Source organism: Hippichthys cyanospilos, chromosome 4 (assembly GCF_059441005.1).
Source record: "Hippichthys cyanospilos isolate Australia breed blue-spotted pipefish chromosome 4, RoL_Hcya_1.0, whole genome shotgun sequence".
NCBI classification, from domain to species: domain Eukaryota; kingdom Metazoa; phylum Chordata; class Actinopteri; order Syngnathiformes; family Syngnathidae; genus Hippichthys; species Hippichthys cyanospilos.
In genome coordinates this window covers 20624402-20643013 of record NC_142372.1, presented here as the reverse complement: position 1 = coordinate 20643013, position 18612 = coordinate 20624402, and the positions used below count along the sequence as shown (strand labels likewise).

Sequence of the window (18612 nt, the reverse complement as noted above, 5' to 3'; positions counted from 1 at the left end):
GTCCTATTAAAATGACAACTCATTGAAAATATCTAAAATAGCTTGAACGTCATCATCAAAGGGATCCTTTATTATTGTCCATTATGGACTCCCAAGGAAATAAACATTTTATTTTCTTTGGACTCATGCAGTAATTTTACTGATACCTTCTGTACACAGCTTGGAAGGGAAAGTAGTTTTGCTCAAAATGAATTTTCAATTTTACTGTTTGCGTATGGCCAAGTGCATTATTGCGATATAAGACCTGTGTTGGTGCTGCTAACTGTGTTTTACTTTTGTCCTCCATTCCAATATCTCCTTTGATGGAGATGATATGAATCATCCTGCTGAGGACAGCCTGCTGTGCTTGCTTTCAGCCTATCATGTCACTGAATCCACTGGTCCTATGCACACTTCTATCCTGTACCCCTCAGGTGCTGCATAACCTCTTATTCTCTGTTGGCTTACCTTCAGAGAGTCTGCTTTAGTTGTTGAGGATTGCTTTAAACCTTTTCAATAAAAATAATCTATGTGACCTAAAACGTTGCACTTTTCCTTAACTTCAGCAATGGTGGTTAAACACAATATACAAAAGATGGTTAATTTTACAATAGTTTTGCCTGATCTGTAGAATATCTTGATGGCCTTCTTACAATCATCAGATGAAAGGAGGATTATAAGGGAATCCGTAATAGTTCTTTGTGCAGGTTCTATGCGAAACCCTTGGAGTACAAAGGGGTTCTCAGTGAGCTCCTTGTGTGGGATCTTGATGTAGCGCTTACACAATAAGGGGTGTCAGTGGGTTTCAAACTCATTTTTGTCACGGACCACATCAAAGTCGTTTGCCTCTATGACCAAAATCCCAAATAGCACATTTTTTTTTTACCCCCACATTAGGTCAGTACAGAGGTTGTACCAAAACATGGACAATGACGAAAAAAAAATCAAGACCGAGAAAAGAAAAAACTCAAACCCACCATCTTCGTTTCCTAACCTTGTTTATGGCGGCAAACAAGTTCCGATTGGGTTTGAAACCTCCACTTCGAACTACAAAGAGGTTTTTCTTTTTGGTTTAAAATGGCTTACCCCACTTAAATTGGCATGTCGCATTTTAAGCAGAGCTCGAATCCTGGTACGTTATTTACAAGTCGAAGGGACAGCTGAATGATAGAAAATAGTACGACCTATAAACACTAGTAAAACTATGATCACCAAAAGTACTTACTGCTGGCATTGGGCAGAAGCCTTGTATCTCCAAACTCATCTATTATCAGAAGATCTTAAAAATTTTACGACAACAATCAAAATTGTATTGTGACGCGATTTTCAACACTTTAGATGGGTTGTTAATTTTTTAAATTAACACTCACATACGTGGTGGACTCATCAGTCGTATGAATTTTTAGAAATTCATCAAGACTTCTGAGGTTTGGCCCACATCGGCAATATACACAACAGGTTGATGAATAGCTAGTTTTGAAATTAGAGGTCAGTGAAAGCTGGGGTTTTTTTTTTCAAATAATATATAAATATTTTTTAAAAAGTACAATTTGCAATTTAGAGATTTTAGAAAGATATAAAGAAGTGAGGCATATAATTTTGGCGCGTAAAACCACATGGCGGGCCAGATATGAGTTTGACAACTGTGCCTTATAGCATGCATACGTTTTTTGTAGAACTCTTATACAGGGTTCAGGGTGGACCCCTTTTATATTGGGTTCCAGATAGAACCCTCTGGACCCATAAAAGATTCACCAAGGACAAGCCAAACGACGTTTTATGGAACCTTGTCTTCTCAGAGTCTAGTTGTACATATTGATTTTCCTTTTCAACATCTGAACTTGCATCTTTTCTGTCCTCAGGAAAGACATCTGCGCATCCATCAACATGCCTTGTGAAACGCTGGGCTTGTCCCATGTGGTAGGGATGTGTCAATCACATCGCAGCTGCAGTATTAGTGAGGACACCGGACTCCCGTTAGCCTTCACCGTTGCACATGAACTGGGACACAAGTAAGATTCCTCGACACAAGTGTAACACTGTCTTTTATACGCACACTAAAATTCTAATTAAGAACAGGGAAGTGCAAAGTCCACTGAACGGCATCCGGAATCCGTTTGTTATTTTGGAAACAGTGTGAATATAAAATTCACAGATTGTTCTTTTGTCGCCATGCAATACAAGGTTGTTGATCCCTACTGATCAGTTGGGTAAGCAAATCGACAGCTTTCATACAAATTGTAAGGTGTGAGGCCAAGGAATGAAGGCAATGCGATACTGTAGTGAGATTGAATTTTCTTTGGGCTGTGAATAAACTACTTAGACATTCTGAAAAACCTGGAAGGCAGTTAATTAATTTACGAAAACAAGCAACAACAAAAAGCCACTTACCCTTAAGACCTTAAGAACACCAGCATTTAACTTTGCTATTGGCTTAGTATTTATGGGAATGTCAACAATTTTAGTCCTGAAGCGTCACTCAAGTTCACGATGCCCTGCATGTTACTTTGCAACACGCCTGATTCAAATAATCAGGCTCATTATGAAGCTCCTGCAGAGCTAGCTGATGAACTCATCTTTTGAATCGGTTGTGTTGCACAGAAATCAGATGTGATGTAAAGAAAGACTTTGAAAACATGTAGGCCTTTGTGGACTGCACACAGCAGACTATAACGACTAAGAAAAATGCACAACCACCACTAAGGAAAAAAGAAAAGGAAAAAAAAGCTAACAATCCAAAGTTTTTAATAACAATTTTCAATCTAACCAAGGGGAAAAAATGCAAAGGCATTAGGCATAATTAACTATATAGTGCAAAGTAATTCAATCACTGAGATTAGAACATTGGACAATGCCAAATGCAATTAGTTCAGAAATGTGTTTCATGAAGGGCTGTAGTCAAGTCTCACTTTATCAAGTTAGTCATAGAGTTCTGCGTCCAAGTCCGTCCGATATCAAGATTAACAAATAAACCAACAAAAAAAAAAGGCAACTTTCACTAGCACAAACTGAGGCAAATTTTATTAAGCTTAACATTCTTGTTAGATAGCATGGAGCCCTTAGCCGGGTTTCACTTAGAGTTATTGATGATGTCAAAGGAGCAATTTTGTAATGTTTGGTAAATATCTGGTGTTGACAGTTTTGTTTTTGGTCTTGTATTTTCCACAACAAGTCCCCTGGTTGGTTTTAATGCACTGTGTGTTGTGTTAGGATTGGATGTGACATCAAATCGTTGATTGGGCCAGCATTTGCACTCAACAGTTGAGTGATTTTTATTTCTTTTCTCGATAGGTGACTCGAGTAAGACATCCACAAAAGGTCTTTAAAATAAGAAAAGCTGGCCTAGATGGCTGGTATTTTAGCTGAGCAATGTCCCCACTCCCTGCAGGAAAATGTTCCCTAGTGTTTGTAAACTTGCTTTAATACAACTAGCAAAACCAAAAACGCTTTTAGATGTTTTATTTATTTATTTATTTTGAACGAACCAAATATTTTTTTTTTCTACCGAGCACCTGTGGTACACTTTAAATCTGTGTGATGATGACAAGAACAACATTAAAAGCAATGTTGCTTTATCCATAAAAATGCCAAGGAGTTCCGGGATTGAAAACCGTGAGTCTGGATTTTAGTACTATACCCCTCACTGTATGGATTTCATTTTTTAAATAACAGTCCAAATACAGTATTTAAGAAAAATGACTCAAATGTACTTGTAGTAATGAATAATGCAAATTGCAAAATATGCATAAAATACTTGACATTTGATAGCAAATGACAATGGAAGGTAGCCACAATGCTCTGTTGGAGTAGCACTCTTTCAGTCTACTAAAATATTATAGTGAAAACACTGGGTAAGCTTTAATTGCTGATGGATTGATAGCTGTTTATGATGCTGAAGTTGCCATTGCTGTTGTGCTTTTATTTTCAATACATGAGTGTTTTTGCTTTTCATTAATTGCTCCCGCATGGTTAACTTCCAATCAAGCGTGTTTTTACAGCTGTCGCAAACAACTTCACATCTTGTTGATTTCTAAGAGTAGGCACATATGGCTTGAATATCAAACACATAGCTAGTGTCATTTGTTTTGCTTAAGAGGCTTAATCATCTTTTGAGAGGATGCAAGTGGTCATCGCTGTGTAACAAAGGACACAGCAATCCGTGTGTGACCGGTGCACTGCCTAAATGTAAACCAGCACACTTATTGAATACAGAACAACCTGGCGCTAACTGCTTGCGAGAAATATGTCAGGGTGCCTCCTGTATACATCTCCACTCCATGTGCCCACATCCGGTAACCGCATGCTGACCAGTCGTATGGTTTAAAAACATCAAAATAGACACCTCGGTCTTGAAAGAAGGGTTATTTCCATAACTTGAGCTAAAATGTAGATTGAAAAGAAAAATACTGACTATTTGTTTGCATACGTTTTGCTTGCACTCTGTGCATTAAGTCAGTTTTTCACTGAGCTTCTATAAAATGTTGCTTGATTTGGCTGGTGAAACTCCCTTGGATTTTTTGGAATGCGATATTTTGATGGAAATAGAAACATCTAAAAACTTACACCATACGGCTGAATGATATTTGTTATAAATTGATTGATAATAAGTGACTTGATCCTCGTCTTGTTTAGTAATAAGGCTGAGCTAAGCCATACACTGGTGGTCGTGAGGGGCATTCCAAACAAATTGAAGGTAACCTGGGTTTGCTCACTCACTGATAAATATTCCACCTGATCTCAGTATAAAAATGACTTGTTTTACACCAATAGACAGCTCTCCGGTTTTCAGTGTTAAAGGAGTTTTCACAGACAACCCCGGAGGCTGTAACTGAGTGTAGATGTAGTCCTGAGAAGTAAAAAAAAAAAAAAGTGCAGTAACACAGTCCAGTGCTTTTTGTCAGTCAAAAAAAGGGGGGAGTTCAAAAAGAAAGTTCTCAATAAAATGTGTTTATTGGAATTAGTTTTACTTATCTAATACTTTTTTGAGAAAGTGTCGTTCTTGTATTGCATCTTATTAAAGTGTACCTCTGGAGCTCCGAAGGACAAATATACAAGGTATCTCAGGGAAAAATGGTATCCATATATAGTTTGTTCCACTGGAGCAAGCTTATAAGAGCCTGCGAAACTTTCTGCATGCAATGGCCACAGCCGTATTTGTTCCTGCAGCCCGAGTTGTGACGTAGCATCACTGATGGGCAAATCTGGACGCTCTTACCTATAGTAGGCAGCAGCAGTTTGCACAAGATTCCAGTCCTTGAACTCTATAAACACATGATGCAAAGCATATGGGTGCCCAGATAATAAAAGGAAAAACAAAAACAAACAGTTTTTTGTGCCTAAATCTAGTAATCAGAGCATAAATTCACCACAGAAAGTTACCAAGAGTAAAATGACCCAGTCAGGGTAAACGCATTTTATTGGGCAATATCTAATAGAGATGGAAGAAGATTGGTTATTTTGTTTTGTTATTTAAGTTAATCATTTTGGGCCAGAAGTGCAACAAATACACAGGGAGAATGTGCTGCCTATCATCTACTCCATTATGGTGAAACACCCAAACGCTGTGAGAGGACCAGTCAATACTTCAAAATTAAATTCATTTTAACTATTAGTGCATACAAATGGCCTTGGTAAGCTTTTATTTTGAAGTTTTCCATGAAATTCTTCCTCCTGACAGTGATCTACCTGATCATCTTAATAGGTTCCAAGGGAAACTTTTTTTTTTTCAATCGATGTTCTTTTTTTTTTTTTGACTTGTGATTTCCTACCGCCACCCCGCTTTTTGCAGGAGAGAATGTATGTTGTGCACCTAATTAAAACAGTGAAAAACAAAACTGTAAAAAGGGTGACGACTGAAGACCCCATGCTAAGATAACTAGGTAGCACACTAAAGAGGGGCCTTGGGCGATTGGCGATCCATTTAAATTGACACAAGGCTGGCTGGAACCGCGTCAAAGCAGAAAATATCCAGCTTTGAACAGCAAAGCTGTTAACGAATTGAATTCACATTGTTTCCAAAATGTCTGTCCTTCAAAAAAAATCAGGGAGATTTTCGGCGAATGGTTTTGGCAAATACAGGACGAGACACAAAAATTGGACCACCGGCTATTTATCAAATTTTACTGTATTGATTTACCAGTCAACACCTCAGTTTGGGATCTCCGGATGTACACTTTAAATTCTGTGGCCAGTATAAGTACCTTGTATGATACACAGTATTGTAGATTGGAGAGAATTATTGTCACACGTATCTGCACTTCGCACAATTTATAATTGTTTGGTGTTGTGCTTGACAGCTTTGGGATTCAGCATGATGGCAACGGCAACGACTGTGAACCCATCGGGAAGAAACCATTCATCATGTCTCCACAGTTGCTCTATGGCAGCTTATTGCCCAGGTGGTCCAGATGCAGTCGGCAGTATATAACACGCTTCCTTGAGTGAGTTTCATTCAATATATGATTTGCATTCATGACTCATAACACAGTTTCCGTGTTCATGGCAGCTGGAATGACATATGCTTTTAATAGAGAACTGCTGAAGACCTAACCTGTGCAAATGCTTATGGAGATCATCACTATAGCAACATAGATTAATGCACAGACCTGACTTTGTTGTTTCTTATCGCCTGTCCCCACAAATATATGTGATCAAATATCAGGGACTTACATTTTAACCTTTGAATTAAGACAGTTAAGTGAGCCTTTGGGGCATGCTTATGTCTCCTGACTTGTAGATCAAGTCCGCCCCCATAAATCAGTTGTGTTATGGAATAATAAGATCAATAGCATGGGGTGCTTCGTACATGAGTCACTATTACAAGTGTTAGAGGTCTTTGCTGCTGAGAGACACTTGTTTTAAGTGTAACACGTATGTGCTTCCCAACTGTTTTAAGACAGTGGTTCACAAATTGAGATATGTGAAGGCACCAGGGAGTATGAGTGTCACAATTCGGCATGGTGGCTTGAGGCGGTGTGGGACGTGGGAAAGGTGGAACCAAAAGGACGCAGGACAAACTGGGATGAGGTAGGGCAACAGGAAAGACGTACGGCAAGGACCAGGCAGCGCAGAAAATAAACAATGACCCGACAAGAAGCAAATGCGAACTGGGAACTTAAATAGGCTACATACTTAACGAGAAGACACGACACAGCTGGGGGAGGGACAAAAGGCAGGGGAAGCTGACTGGATGAGAAGGAGGGCAGGTAAACAGGCAGGTGGACAAGATCAAACTAATGAGGCAGGGAGGCGAGGCAGACGCGGGGAAGAACTATAGAAACTAAATGGCTGAACAAACAACCCAAAATCTACAACAAAAACCCATAGCAGAACATAACCCAGGCAGAACGTGACAATGAGGTTAGGTGTCTTGTCTGCAGGTATCAGCGAATCGACTTTCATGCTTTTTAATGCCATGACAGTAACAGTCTTTTTTTTTTTTCTTCATTACAAATTAAGAGAAAATTAATTAAAACACAAAGTAACTTAAATTATGTTGTAATACCTCCTGTGCAAAACATTGTATGCCTTTATTTATTTTTGCATTTTATATATATATATGTGCATTGTCATTAGTGGCACAATTTACCAGAAGACAAACTGTTTTTTCTCAGTTAGTTTGGCTCATTTCTTCAAACAGAAATGACATTCTTTAGCAGTATTAGTGTGGGCACCGGACTCAGCTTTTGGCTTAAAACTCCTCTCAACAATGGAGCTGATTAACAGAAGCTCATATCCCTCTCGAAACTGTCCACACTTGCTTGAAACTAGAGCTATTTCTCATAAAAGGAGTCACTACACACCAAACCTGCAAAGCTCATTCTTAGTTGCTTTTGTTTTGTATGTGTTCATAAGCCTGAGTTTTTGTGCTAGTTTTGATGATGTCACAAACAGAAACAAGGCAGTTGGATTTTTTTTTTTTTTTATTTCAGTGACGTTTACTCTCAGAAAGAGTAAAAGTACGCTTCGACTGTATTTCTGAATGCGCCCCTATTCTCCTGTCCTGTTCTGTGTGGATACATGCTTGGTAGAAACAAATGAATAAAAATACATGGAAAAAAACTGCACCAGAATACGTCTTGCGCACATTCTAAAAGTGAGGGTTTGGGTGGATGTACCATGATAATATACTGTATTTTAGTCGAGTAAAAAAAAAAAAAACATGTTCCTTCTAGGGTGCACCCCGCTATCTGGGACGCCTCCGAGATTATGAGATAAGCTTAGTCATCCCTGAGGGGCTCAGAGTCAAGCCATTGCTCCTGCGTAACAAGCGGAGCCTCATGAAGTAGCTCTGAGCGTCTGATTAGGATGCCTCTTGGACGTCTCCATGCTGAGGTGTTTCGGATACGTTCCATTGGGAGGAGACCTCAGCGACACCCCGGGAATTGCTTGATAGACAACTGTTATGTCCCTCGGTTGGCCTGAAAATGCTCTGGAATCCCTTGGGTCTTGGACAAAAAGGTTGGTGTGGGGGTCGTCTGGGCTTCCTTTATCTTCTGCCCCTGCGACCCTACCTCAGATACGAAAGAGAATGGCTGGATGGTGTGAGTGCATGTGGGTGTCTGTGTATTTTTGTCAAAGAATGTGTGTGTTTGTTTTTGCCTGCTACTGTCAGCTGCTACTGTCAGTGACTTGCATTGACATTTCGCCTTTGACTGTGGTAAATGTCTAAAGTATTTGCTTGTAGTGACCAAAGTTTTTCATCTGCCAGCATCTGGAATTCATTTGGTGGGGGCTCAATTTCTTGACACTGCTGTGGCTTCCTGACACCACAGTTCAGGAAAGAGAGCTCAGAGAGCGATAGTTACACCCGTGAGACTTGGCTTGACGAAGGACAGCTGAGTGTAGGTTTTTTTTTTTTTTTTCCAGTCCATCATTAATACATTGACAGATTTTTCTTTCTTTCTGTTCTCAAAATACAGTATTGTCAAATTGAAAATGACACCCTTAACTAAGTTTAAAAAAAGTGTTTTATATGAGGGTATCGATGAATTTTAAATGTGACATAAGGAAAGTTTACTCTATGTGCTTCGATGGAAATATTTGGGTCCCCGAATTGCATGCCCACTCACCAAATTTAACAACCAGGTAAAACCTTTAAGTGGCTGCCAATTTCACAAATGTGTTATTTTGTGTATGAGCAATTGCCTCCGCAAACACAAATGTTTTTACTTTATGGGCGGGCACTTTGCTCTATGCTTGCCTCGTTTTTCGCCTTAGCGCCACTCCTAATTGTCATGGTAACATGTGACATGTACTCAGAATTGGTTACATAATAAAATGAGCTGGGAAAACTATACCCTCATAACAAGCCTATTGTTTAAACCAAAGATAAGAATGATGCCGGTATTTGTGGTGCTGAATTAAAAGAAAAACAGAAATGTACAGCTTAGTGCAGGGGTGGGCAACTCCAGCCCTCGAGGGCCGGTGTCCTGCATGTTTTCCAGTTTTCTCTCCCTAACACACCTGATTTAAACCATTAGCTCATCAACAAGCTCTGCTGGAGCTTGAGAATAATCCTAATCATTTGAATCAGGTGTGTTTGATAGAGAAAACAGGAAAACATGCAGGACACCGGCCCCCGAGGCCTGGAATTGCCCACCCCTGGCTTAGTGTTAAAAAAACACTGTTTTGGTGTTTAGATGGTCATGTGGTGTTACTTGAGTCTCCACCGATCTACTAATTAGACATTATAGGCAGTTCGGAATAGGTGCGATTTGTATTTCTTGTTGTAATCAAAAGGCTCAGCAGTGTCACGGATGTCTGGCCTTTGGATGGTCAAAAGATTGTTTTCAGAGAGATGGAGGGTATGGGAAGGCGGGAAGGTAAGAGCAAGTCTTTAAGATAGTTGTGGAAGAGATAGAGAATTTTTGTTCTTCATGTGGTAAGGAAGCGGATGTCGGTGAAGGTTTTGGAGCACAGGGGTGATCACAGGAGTGGGTATTTGTGAAGAGACAGGCGGCAGAGTTTTGAACTACTGACATTTGTAGTGTAGGGTTGAAGGTGTCTTATAAAAAGATACTCTTACAAATATTGTGAGATGATATGAAGATAGAAGGATTTCAGCTACAGAAAAAGAAAGGGAGGAGTGAATACCTTTGTAAGCTTGAAGTATTTGTATCATTTCTGTTACTCATTCACGACCAGCCAAACGTCTCCTTGTTCACTGTGTTGAAGATTTTTTTTTTCTGATCTTTCGAGTCCCACAGAATATTGTGTTCTTCTATACATAGATTAACTCGAAACACACCAAAAGAAAGATTCGACTGTCTTCTTTCATGAATAAAAGCTTGTTTTGACCTTTTTTCGGTTGTCAGCATTAGAGCATAGCCAAGCGCCTCTATTTTCTTCCTTTCTTATTAAAAAAGAGAAAAGCTATGAGCTGAGAAAAGATTCGTTTCAAGCTAATATTATCGCAAACATCAAAACCATTTATTGCCTCTTTGCAATATCCGGGAAAAACACTAAGAGGGATTTTGAGGGTGAAATAATTTATTGTGAAAGTGTAACCAGAGCAATTACATTTTTCAAATTTGAGCAATTGTATGAACCATGGAAGTCTGTACATGATTGTTTGTGCAAGTGTGTGGTTGGTAGGTTTCGGCCAAGTTCACACCACCCAAACCCGCATATCTCTAACCTTTGTGTCTTAAACATTTCCCTCAGCTTTGTTTGTTGGAACAAATAGTCTCTGTTACACAAACACAAACCTGTAACCCTAACGGTTAGGGTTAGGGCCTAACCCATGCAGAATTAATACACATCAGTAATTAACTGATATAAGTCATCTCTTTTTAAAATCAAGTAAATATTTGAGAAAAGCCTCAACCAGAGTTTTTATTTCAATTTAGACACATTCAGTCATTTATTTACTTTAACAGTTTTGACAGTTGTGACCATCTAGATTCTGCTGTAGTTGAGACTGGTCCCAAGTGCTGGCTGCTATCTTTTTTTGTCAATTCCCAAATAATTAGAAAATAACATTAAAACAAAACAGCATCCATTCTGTCTGGTGCTGACTTGCTCAAGTGCAGGTGTTCTCCAGTGTAGTTTGGTCAAAGAGCTTTGCTCGTCACATTAATGTTTTTGTTGCTAATGTTGTCTGTGGCTGGTTTTGGTTAGATGAAGCACCATGAACCATCAATGCATTTCGTCAACAGTGGGGGCACATGTATTGATTGACACTTCATTAGGATTCCCGTTCAGTCTGTGGTGCAATCAAACGATCCATAAAATATCCTACATTCTAGTTTCCATTTACTTCAAAACAAGTGAGGGGACCACAGTCGAAAAGTAGTAGGAATAACAATGTTCTTATGTTATTTGTAGTAGTGCTTGTTATAAATAAAGACAACTGAAACTAGCGATGGCGAAATGAAGCTTCATGAAGCACTGAAGCTTTCCAGCTAGTAGGTTTCAAGGCCATGTGCAAACCAAATGACCATGTAACAAAACTAGGTGGTGAAAAAGTATATAGCACATCCACGAAATTAATGACAAAAATGACAATTGAATGTTGATGAAGTAAAAGAAAGTGACATTATGGTGGAAGTGTTTTACGTCATGAACAATATTTTATCATAACTTATGCTCATGTCTTTTTATTCTTTGTAGATACATTGGCAATTGAACCATGGCACCTCCTGCTATTGTAACTCCCTACACACAGAATTAAATAACACTGTAGGCTAAACTACAAATATGGCATAATTAAGAAATATCTTGAGTGCAATGTTTATAATTATAATTATGATGTTAAAATTGCCCGGCGAGTTTAGAGAATGACCCCACAAAACCATTGCGAAGCTGATACACTATCAACCGTGCCGGCGGAACACACAAATGTATGTCAGCCTGCTACAAGAAAATGGAATGATCAAATGGTTTTACTGGAGCAAAGAAAAATAAAGCTAATCTACACAAATCTCTAATTTTGCCACTAACCAGAAAGCAGCACACAGTCTCAGGTGTTATCGTGAAGAAATGATGCGTTAAATGAACCATTGAAATCATCAAAACGATCCGAGGCCTCATTTCTCATTGGTCACGGTTTTTCTTATAAATCACACATGCTCCGAGTCAGGGCAGTCTAAGCCTAAACGTATCTCCCATGCAAAAATAAAATATGCAAGGCTCAACATTTTAATAGGGTGCTTAAAGTACTTCAATAGTAAAAAAAAGAGCCTCATATGACTCATATGTCTTAGATGTTTGTTTCATTATGCCCGCTGATTTGTTTGCAACTTTAAGATACAAAATCTGCATTGTTTCATAAGCAATAATTGGACCCTGGATATTATTCTTCATTGTGATTTTCTTTTGTTGCTTCCCCTCGAACAAAGCTCCTATGTATGTCTTTTTCTTTGTGCCGCAGCCTTCAACTGCTCATGCTGCTTTTGAGTTGAAATTTTTTGGAAGATTAATAGGACTGCATGTATTTGGGACTCCGTACGTTTATGAGCAGTCCATAAACAGACACTGGACAGTAAAGACAAACATTTTCAGGGATAAATATATGTAACAAATAACATTAATAATGGTGAAATTCATCTCAAGCAGGTCCACCTGACAGTCTTAGCATCAAACATAATTTATCTCAGCATACATATTTATTGGTGGATTCACAGATGCAGTATGGATATTTCTGTGACGTGGTCTTTGGCGTAGGCTGCTCTCGGGTCATCAGCCATAAAGAGCCTCAATTTAGTGCATTCTTTGCAGTTGCGAGGCACTCATGGAGAACATTTTAATTGCTGCTGTTGTGTATCAGGCTTATTCATACAGCTCATGCTGAGGAATTGTGGAAATTTCTACACAATCATCTTTCTTATGCATTCACTTGGTCAGAGTTATCAATAATAAGAGACCGGGAGGAAAGGCAAAACTCTGTGTCATAAAGAATCTTTTGCAAAAGAGAGAGAGAATGCCAAGGTCTCTCTATGGTGATCTCAATCTTTCCTCTTCCTTTTCTTAAAACGATTACAAAAGAAGGCGGTTACAAGTTTCATAATAAAACCATTTAAGGAATTGTTTATGTATGTGTGTTTGTGTGAGCAAGTGCGTGCGCGCATGTGTCAATAGGTGTGCAAGCAATGTGTTTTTACATGATAACATATACAGTATAAATATGTACAAATATTCCATCAGACTTAAATTTAGTCCTCAGTCTATGCAGTTGATTGGATTGGGGTGACATACTGTATAGTGGAAAGAACAGCCAATCACTGTGATTTTTTTTTTAATTTACTATACGTTAAGTTGCTAATATTAAAATGTGATCAACTTATCTGACAATTATTTTTGTTTATGCGCAGACCTGTTTGAGAACTCTGATCCATGTTTTGTTGTTTTGTTTTTTTTTTAATATCCAGATAAACGAATTAATATACTTGTCAGAAAAATAAAATACGCAACATTATATTTTAGGTCTCACATTCCAGTCCCTGGGTGTTTTCCAGATTTCTCTCTCCAGCACACCTGATTAAAATGATTAGCTCATCAACAAGCGCCGCAGGAGTTTGAAAATGATCCGAATCATTTGCATCAGGCGTGTTTGACAGAATTGTTGAAAACATGGCTGGAGGGGAACAATCTTGACTCAGTCTACTTGACAGAACTCAACAGCTCACTCAGTTCCTCTTGGTTCGTATGTGTGTTTTTTTTCTGTCCTTTCTGACAAATGCGTTCCCTCGCATAGCGCATGTATGGTCTCTCTCTTTGACGCAGTGATGTGTGTGTTGCATTCACGGAACACCAGTAAACGGCAACTCTAAATATTCGATCCTGTAAAGGGACAATGTGTAGGATTCCGACCATTTTTTTATTAAAAAGGAATAAACTAAATCATTATAAATTTCAAAATCTTGCAAATAAATGTGTTCTTAACGACCTACACTATGTTGGAAATATAATTGTAGGTCTAGTTATCATCAAATTATATTACACGGGGTGTGGTACTCCTCTAGAGGCCTGTCTGCTAAAGCTACGGACAATGGTCAGTGCAGCACCTCCTGCTGTCTGTAATGAAAAACGCCCTAAATCTTACACATTGTCCCTTTATTGTTCTCTTTGTTGAAGGATGGGCTGCAGATTTATTGGCAATGACCTTTTTTACTAACCCAGATCGATTGGACACCAAATACTGTTTTTTGTGATATAACTGCAAATTATAGTTTTCCTGAACCTACAAATCATATTTTACAGAGGGGATTCTACTTGTCAGGTGGGATTATCTAATGCATTGGAATCTGCTTGCTTGTTATTTTCCTCTGCAATTAATTCCTAGAAAGGAGTGCACCAATCGTTGCTGTTGTTTGAATCAGTTGTGGCTGAATAATTACCCCAGGGTAACATGTCATGAGTTGTTGCTGTTCATCTGAGATTGCTTTTACCTCATTTTAAGAGTTGCTAATGGCCGGAAGATGTAATTCAGGAATTCTTGTGAGGTATACTACAAATAGGCTTTGTCATTGCTATGGCATAAAGCCCTACTGAAGTACAATATAGTAATTATTCAAAACATGTCAAAATATGCCATTTTCTTAAGGGTGATTAACTATTCCCTGTAGAGGTCTCATTATAGCAATAAAGCTACAAGCTGTCCGGAGTTGAGTAAAAGTGAAACAAAAAGAAAAAAAAGCAATTATAAGTCAGTGCCACAATTCACAGCTGTTTTCAATGATGTAGGAGCATTCTTTATTATCAAGAATGAAACAGTGACTGTCCTGTATCCTTCAAATTGTTTGTTTGGCTCCAAGACAAATCACTCAACTGACCTTATGTTTTAATAGAACACCTTGTTTACCTGTTGTTTTTTCTTGGAACTCATTTGTCTGTTAACTCCTGGGCATTCGGAGAAATAGTTCCATTACTGGTTGGAAGAGGTGTAACAAAATAAATTTGAATGAGAAAATTGGATTTCATTTAAAAGCTGCAAATGTATGGAGCTGGACATTCCAATTTAATATACAGTGGGCCCCCGTGGTACGAGATGAATCCGTTCCGCAGTCGGGGTCGTAAGACGAATTTGCCGTATGATGGGCAATCCAAAACTGTGTTAAATAGCTAATGTGTTTAGAACCTCAGGTAAAAACATCCAAATTGTACATACATATTAAAAATTGGTACCAAAATAGTATAGCAAATGCTACGTATATCGTATGTACATGTATACAATCAGAAAACATCATTAATAAAACATATAGAAAGGATGTATTTACCTTTGAGTGGTGCTTGTTATATCCATATTCCCTCATAAGGGTTATCTCCAACAAAGTTTCCATATAAATCATCGTCCTACTTCTCTCTTTAACATCACTAGCAATCTTGGGACCCATGGCTAACCCTTTTAACTTTGAATTAAGCAGTAAAATCCACTATAAATACGGTTTTGTAACCGCTCACAATCGAACAAAGCTTTACCGAGCCGCCATTTTGAAACAAGTGGGGCCGGCCAATAGCAGACCACCATCTCCAACCAATAGCAGAATTGTCGTGACGCGTTGCAGGGACGGCAACTGAAAATTAGTGTAATTTCTTGAAAACGCCTGCAGATGGAGACGAAACACCACAAATACAGCCAAGCCCCTAGGGTCATGACAGTTGCAAAACCGGGAAAATGTTATAAAGAGGGGATGAAAAAAAAAAGTATTCCACGTCGCAACATGAAAACAACTTAAGTCAGGGACGTTGTAACAAGGTGGTCCGCTGTATTGAGATACTTATTGGGTCGTCTGTTTTTTGGATGGGCATATCACTGAAGGAAATGTTCTTTATGATGTATTTCAGATGATAAGAAACTATGCATTATAACCTCTTGGAGCTGCACTGTACCAGATCAAACTTTTACGCACAAGATTCAGGTAGTACAGGTAGTACAAGATAAATAGTTAACGGGATTTGGATTATGCAGTAAGAAGAACAAAAGCTTTGGATAGATGTTTTTTTGTTTTGTTTTGTTTTTTTTAGTAAAGCTGAACTCCAAAATGGGAGCTGTATGGGTATGGGACCAAGATGGGATCAGGGGGATGAACCAGGACAGGGTTTTTTCTTTAGGTATGGGCTGGGTGTGAAAATCTTCTCCCGTGTCACCCTTCAACGTGTATCGAATGATCACATTCTTCTGGTTCAAGTTGTTCATAAATACCATACTGTCTGCACTGTTACTTCATGCCACGTCCCTGAGAGAGCCCTCTAATGTGGTTGAAGCTCTCACAGAGCCATTCTTTGTGCTGTAAGACAACACAAACATGTCAAGAAAAGTTATATTATAGTTATTATGATGATGACGATGATGATGATGATTACCACTTACAATACAGAAAAATTGGCTCAAGCCTGGAAAAAGAATTTGTCAGCAGCAAAAACAGTGGGGTGGTGTGAGTTAAGTTCACATTTAGTGATGTAACTGTAAGTTTGAACAGTTGTTTGTGTCTTGGTGTAGGGATGAAATGTTTTATTTTGACCTCATTTTAATTTGAAAAAAATCTTGCATTTGAACAGGGGTGTGTGGACCTTTATGTCCATTTTACAGTGTACGCTGGGTTATCGCAGGCGTAACGTTTCTAAAAACAAGTGAAATTTAGTGGAGATGGATTTTTTATTGTGATTTTTTGTTTTGTTTTATTGTTGATGTTATGTTTTATGTCATTTATTTCATTTGTTGTTATCATATGTGTTTTCACTACACATTTTTTTGTATTTTTATTTAATTTATCATACTATATACTGTACCTATATTGTTTTTTCTTAAATTATATGTTTTCCTTTATTATTGGTGTCGGATAAGCAGTAGTTAATAGATGGATGGCATTTATTTTTGCTGAAGTTGGGCGGAATTTTCGTGTCTCCAAAAATGACAAGTTTGTTCAACCTTTAGCATTTCATCGTGAAAGTTAGAAAGCGTTTTATTTAGCTGTTTGGATTGGTCAATAATTTGGAAAAATTAACACCTACACATGTGGGCTCACGAATAGTGTAATATTCTTTGTAAAATACGAAATTAATCAAAATCTAATCATGAGGATTTGGCCTCAAAATACTATATTTTAAGTCTGTAAAACCCCCCACATTACATGTATTGCACATCACACAATCAGGCAGACGTCAACATTTTCTCACATTTTTTTTGCAGTTAACCGGTCTCAAAGTTCAAACCTTTTGTAGAAGATAGGAGAAAAAAAAAATCTGTGGTTATGAGGTACCGAACGGAGAACTACATGATAACACTGGGACACAGAGTAGCAGATTTTTAATCATCTGTAACCGAGATGACTGTGTTGTATTGTCAAAGGATTATGCATTAAAAATGATCCAAGCTCATACTTTGAAATGGAAAATATGTGTGAAGTGACCAGAATGCTTTGCTGCTATTCTAGTCGTGGCTGGGGTTGGTGCCTCGATGATGCCCCTGCAAAGGATACCATTTCACAAGGCTTGCTGCTTCCTGGGGTTCTGTACAGTGCTGCTCATCAATGCCGGTTGCAGTACGGATCAGGATCTCTTCTATGTGATGACATGGACGTAAGACTGGCTTCTTTTTTTTTTTTTTCCCTCATTGTTTATTTTGCTGATCCAAAACGGATGGAGACATACAGCATCTTATGAACGGGGAGAAACAAAATATATTATAATAAATAATAATAAATTATAATAAAATATATCTTTAAATTGTTGATTCACTAAATACCACTTTCACGGTCAACCGTAGCAAAAATTCTTTCAATTTCCATATATTACTTTTAACAATTACAAGGAATCACATTGTCTGTGGAAACGTTTTTTTGTGCATTCATTTAATTTTCAAATTTACCATTTTTTACTAGAAATAAAAAGGCATTTTGTTTCATTAAATTGCATGACATTTTTATGAAGTGAATCAAAAGTAATTAACAATTAAACCAGTAAAACCAGTAATTAAGAGTAAAACAGCTTTCTTTCTATCTAGCTATCTGTCTGTCTGTCTTACTCACATACATGAATGACATGTAAATGCACACTTTTCTTGTTTTGCCTTATTTCAATGTGGCTGCTCTTTCAATTTATGGCAAACACAATTGTGTTGTGTGTGTTTACATATATATATATATATATATATATATATATATATATATATATATATATATGATGTTTACACTCAAGCATGTTTGTTTGAAAACACATGCTATTTTTCTCCAGCTGTCCTTCGCTCAAAACAACCCTATAGTGGTTTTGTGTGTGAGCCTGTGTTTAATATTTATCACAGCATGTTCAAGCCCTCACAACAAAAATCAAACATCTGTGGAATTTTAATACTGTAGATAGTGAACAGTCATCCTCAGTTTTCCACAAAAAGAGAAATATATAGAAGCATCAATTTATTTTTGTTATGTAAATTGAGGCAGCAATCCCATTGTCAGCTTCCTATTTACACAGCCACACATATGTAAATTGGAAGTTGAATACATTAAACTCACATCAAGAAATACAGCAGTCCATGTTTGAAACTTTTGTTATGTTATATCTGAGAGAATGGAAGAATATGCCTTTCTCTCAATGGGTTGAATTCCTGTTTCCATGGTAGTAGGATAGAAGTTTAACCATCATTAAGAAGAAGTGGTTGGGGGATAAGCCAACTTTTATGAACAGATGATTAAC

At 38.0% G+C, this 18612-nt stretch overlaps 1 protein-coding gene across 1 annotated transcript in view; it reads left to right on the top strand.

Moving 5' to 3' along the window:
• The window catches only part of adamts7 (ADAM metallopeptidase with thrombospondin type 1 motif 7), a 66960-nt gene that overhangs the window by 17730 nt on the left and 30618 nt on the right, over positions 1-18612 (top strand). The window contains exons 7-9 of the mRNA XM_088413655.1: positions 1842-1991; positions 6276-6419; positions 17355-17499. Of these exons, the coding sequence (XP_088269781.1) occupies positions 1842-1991; positions 6276-6419; positions 17355-17499 (439 nt within the window). The remainder of the gene's footprint in view (positions 1-1841; positions 1992-6275; positions 6420-17354; positions 17500-18612) is intronic.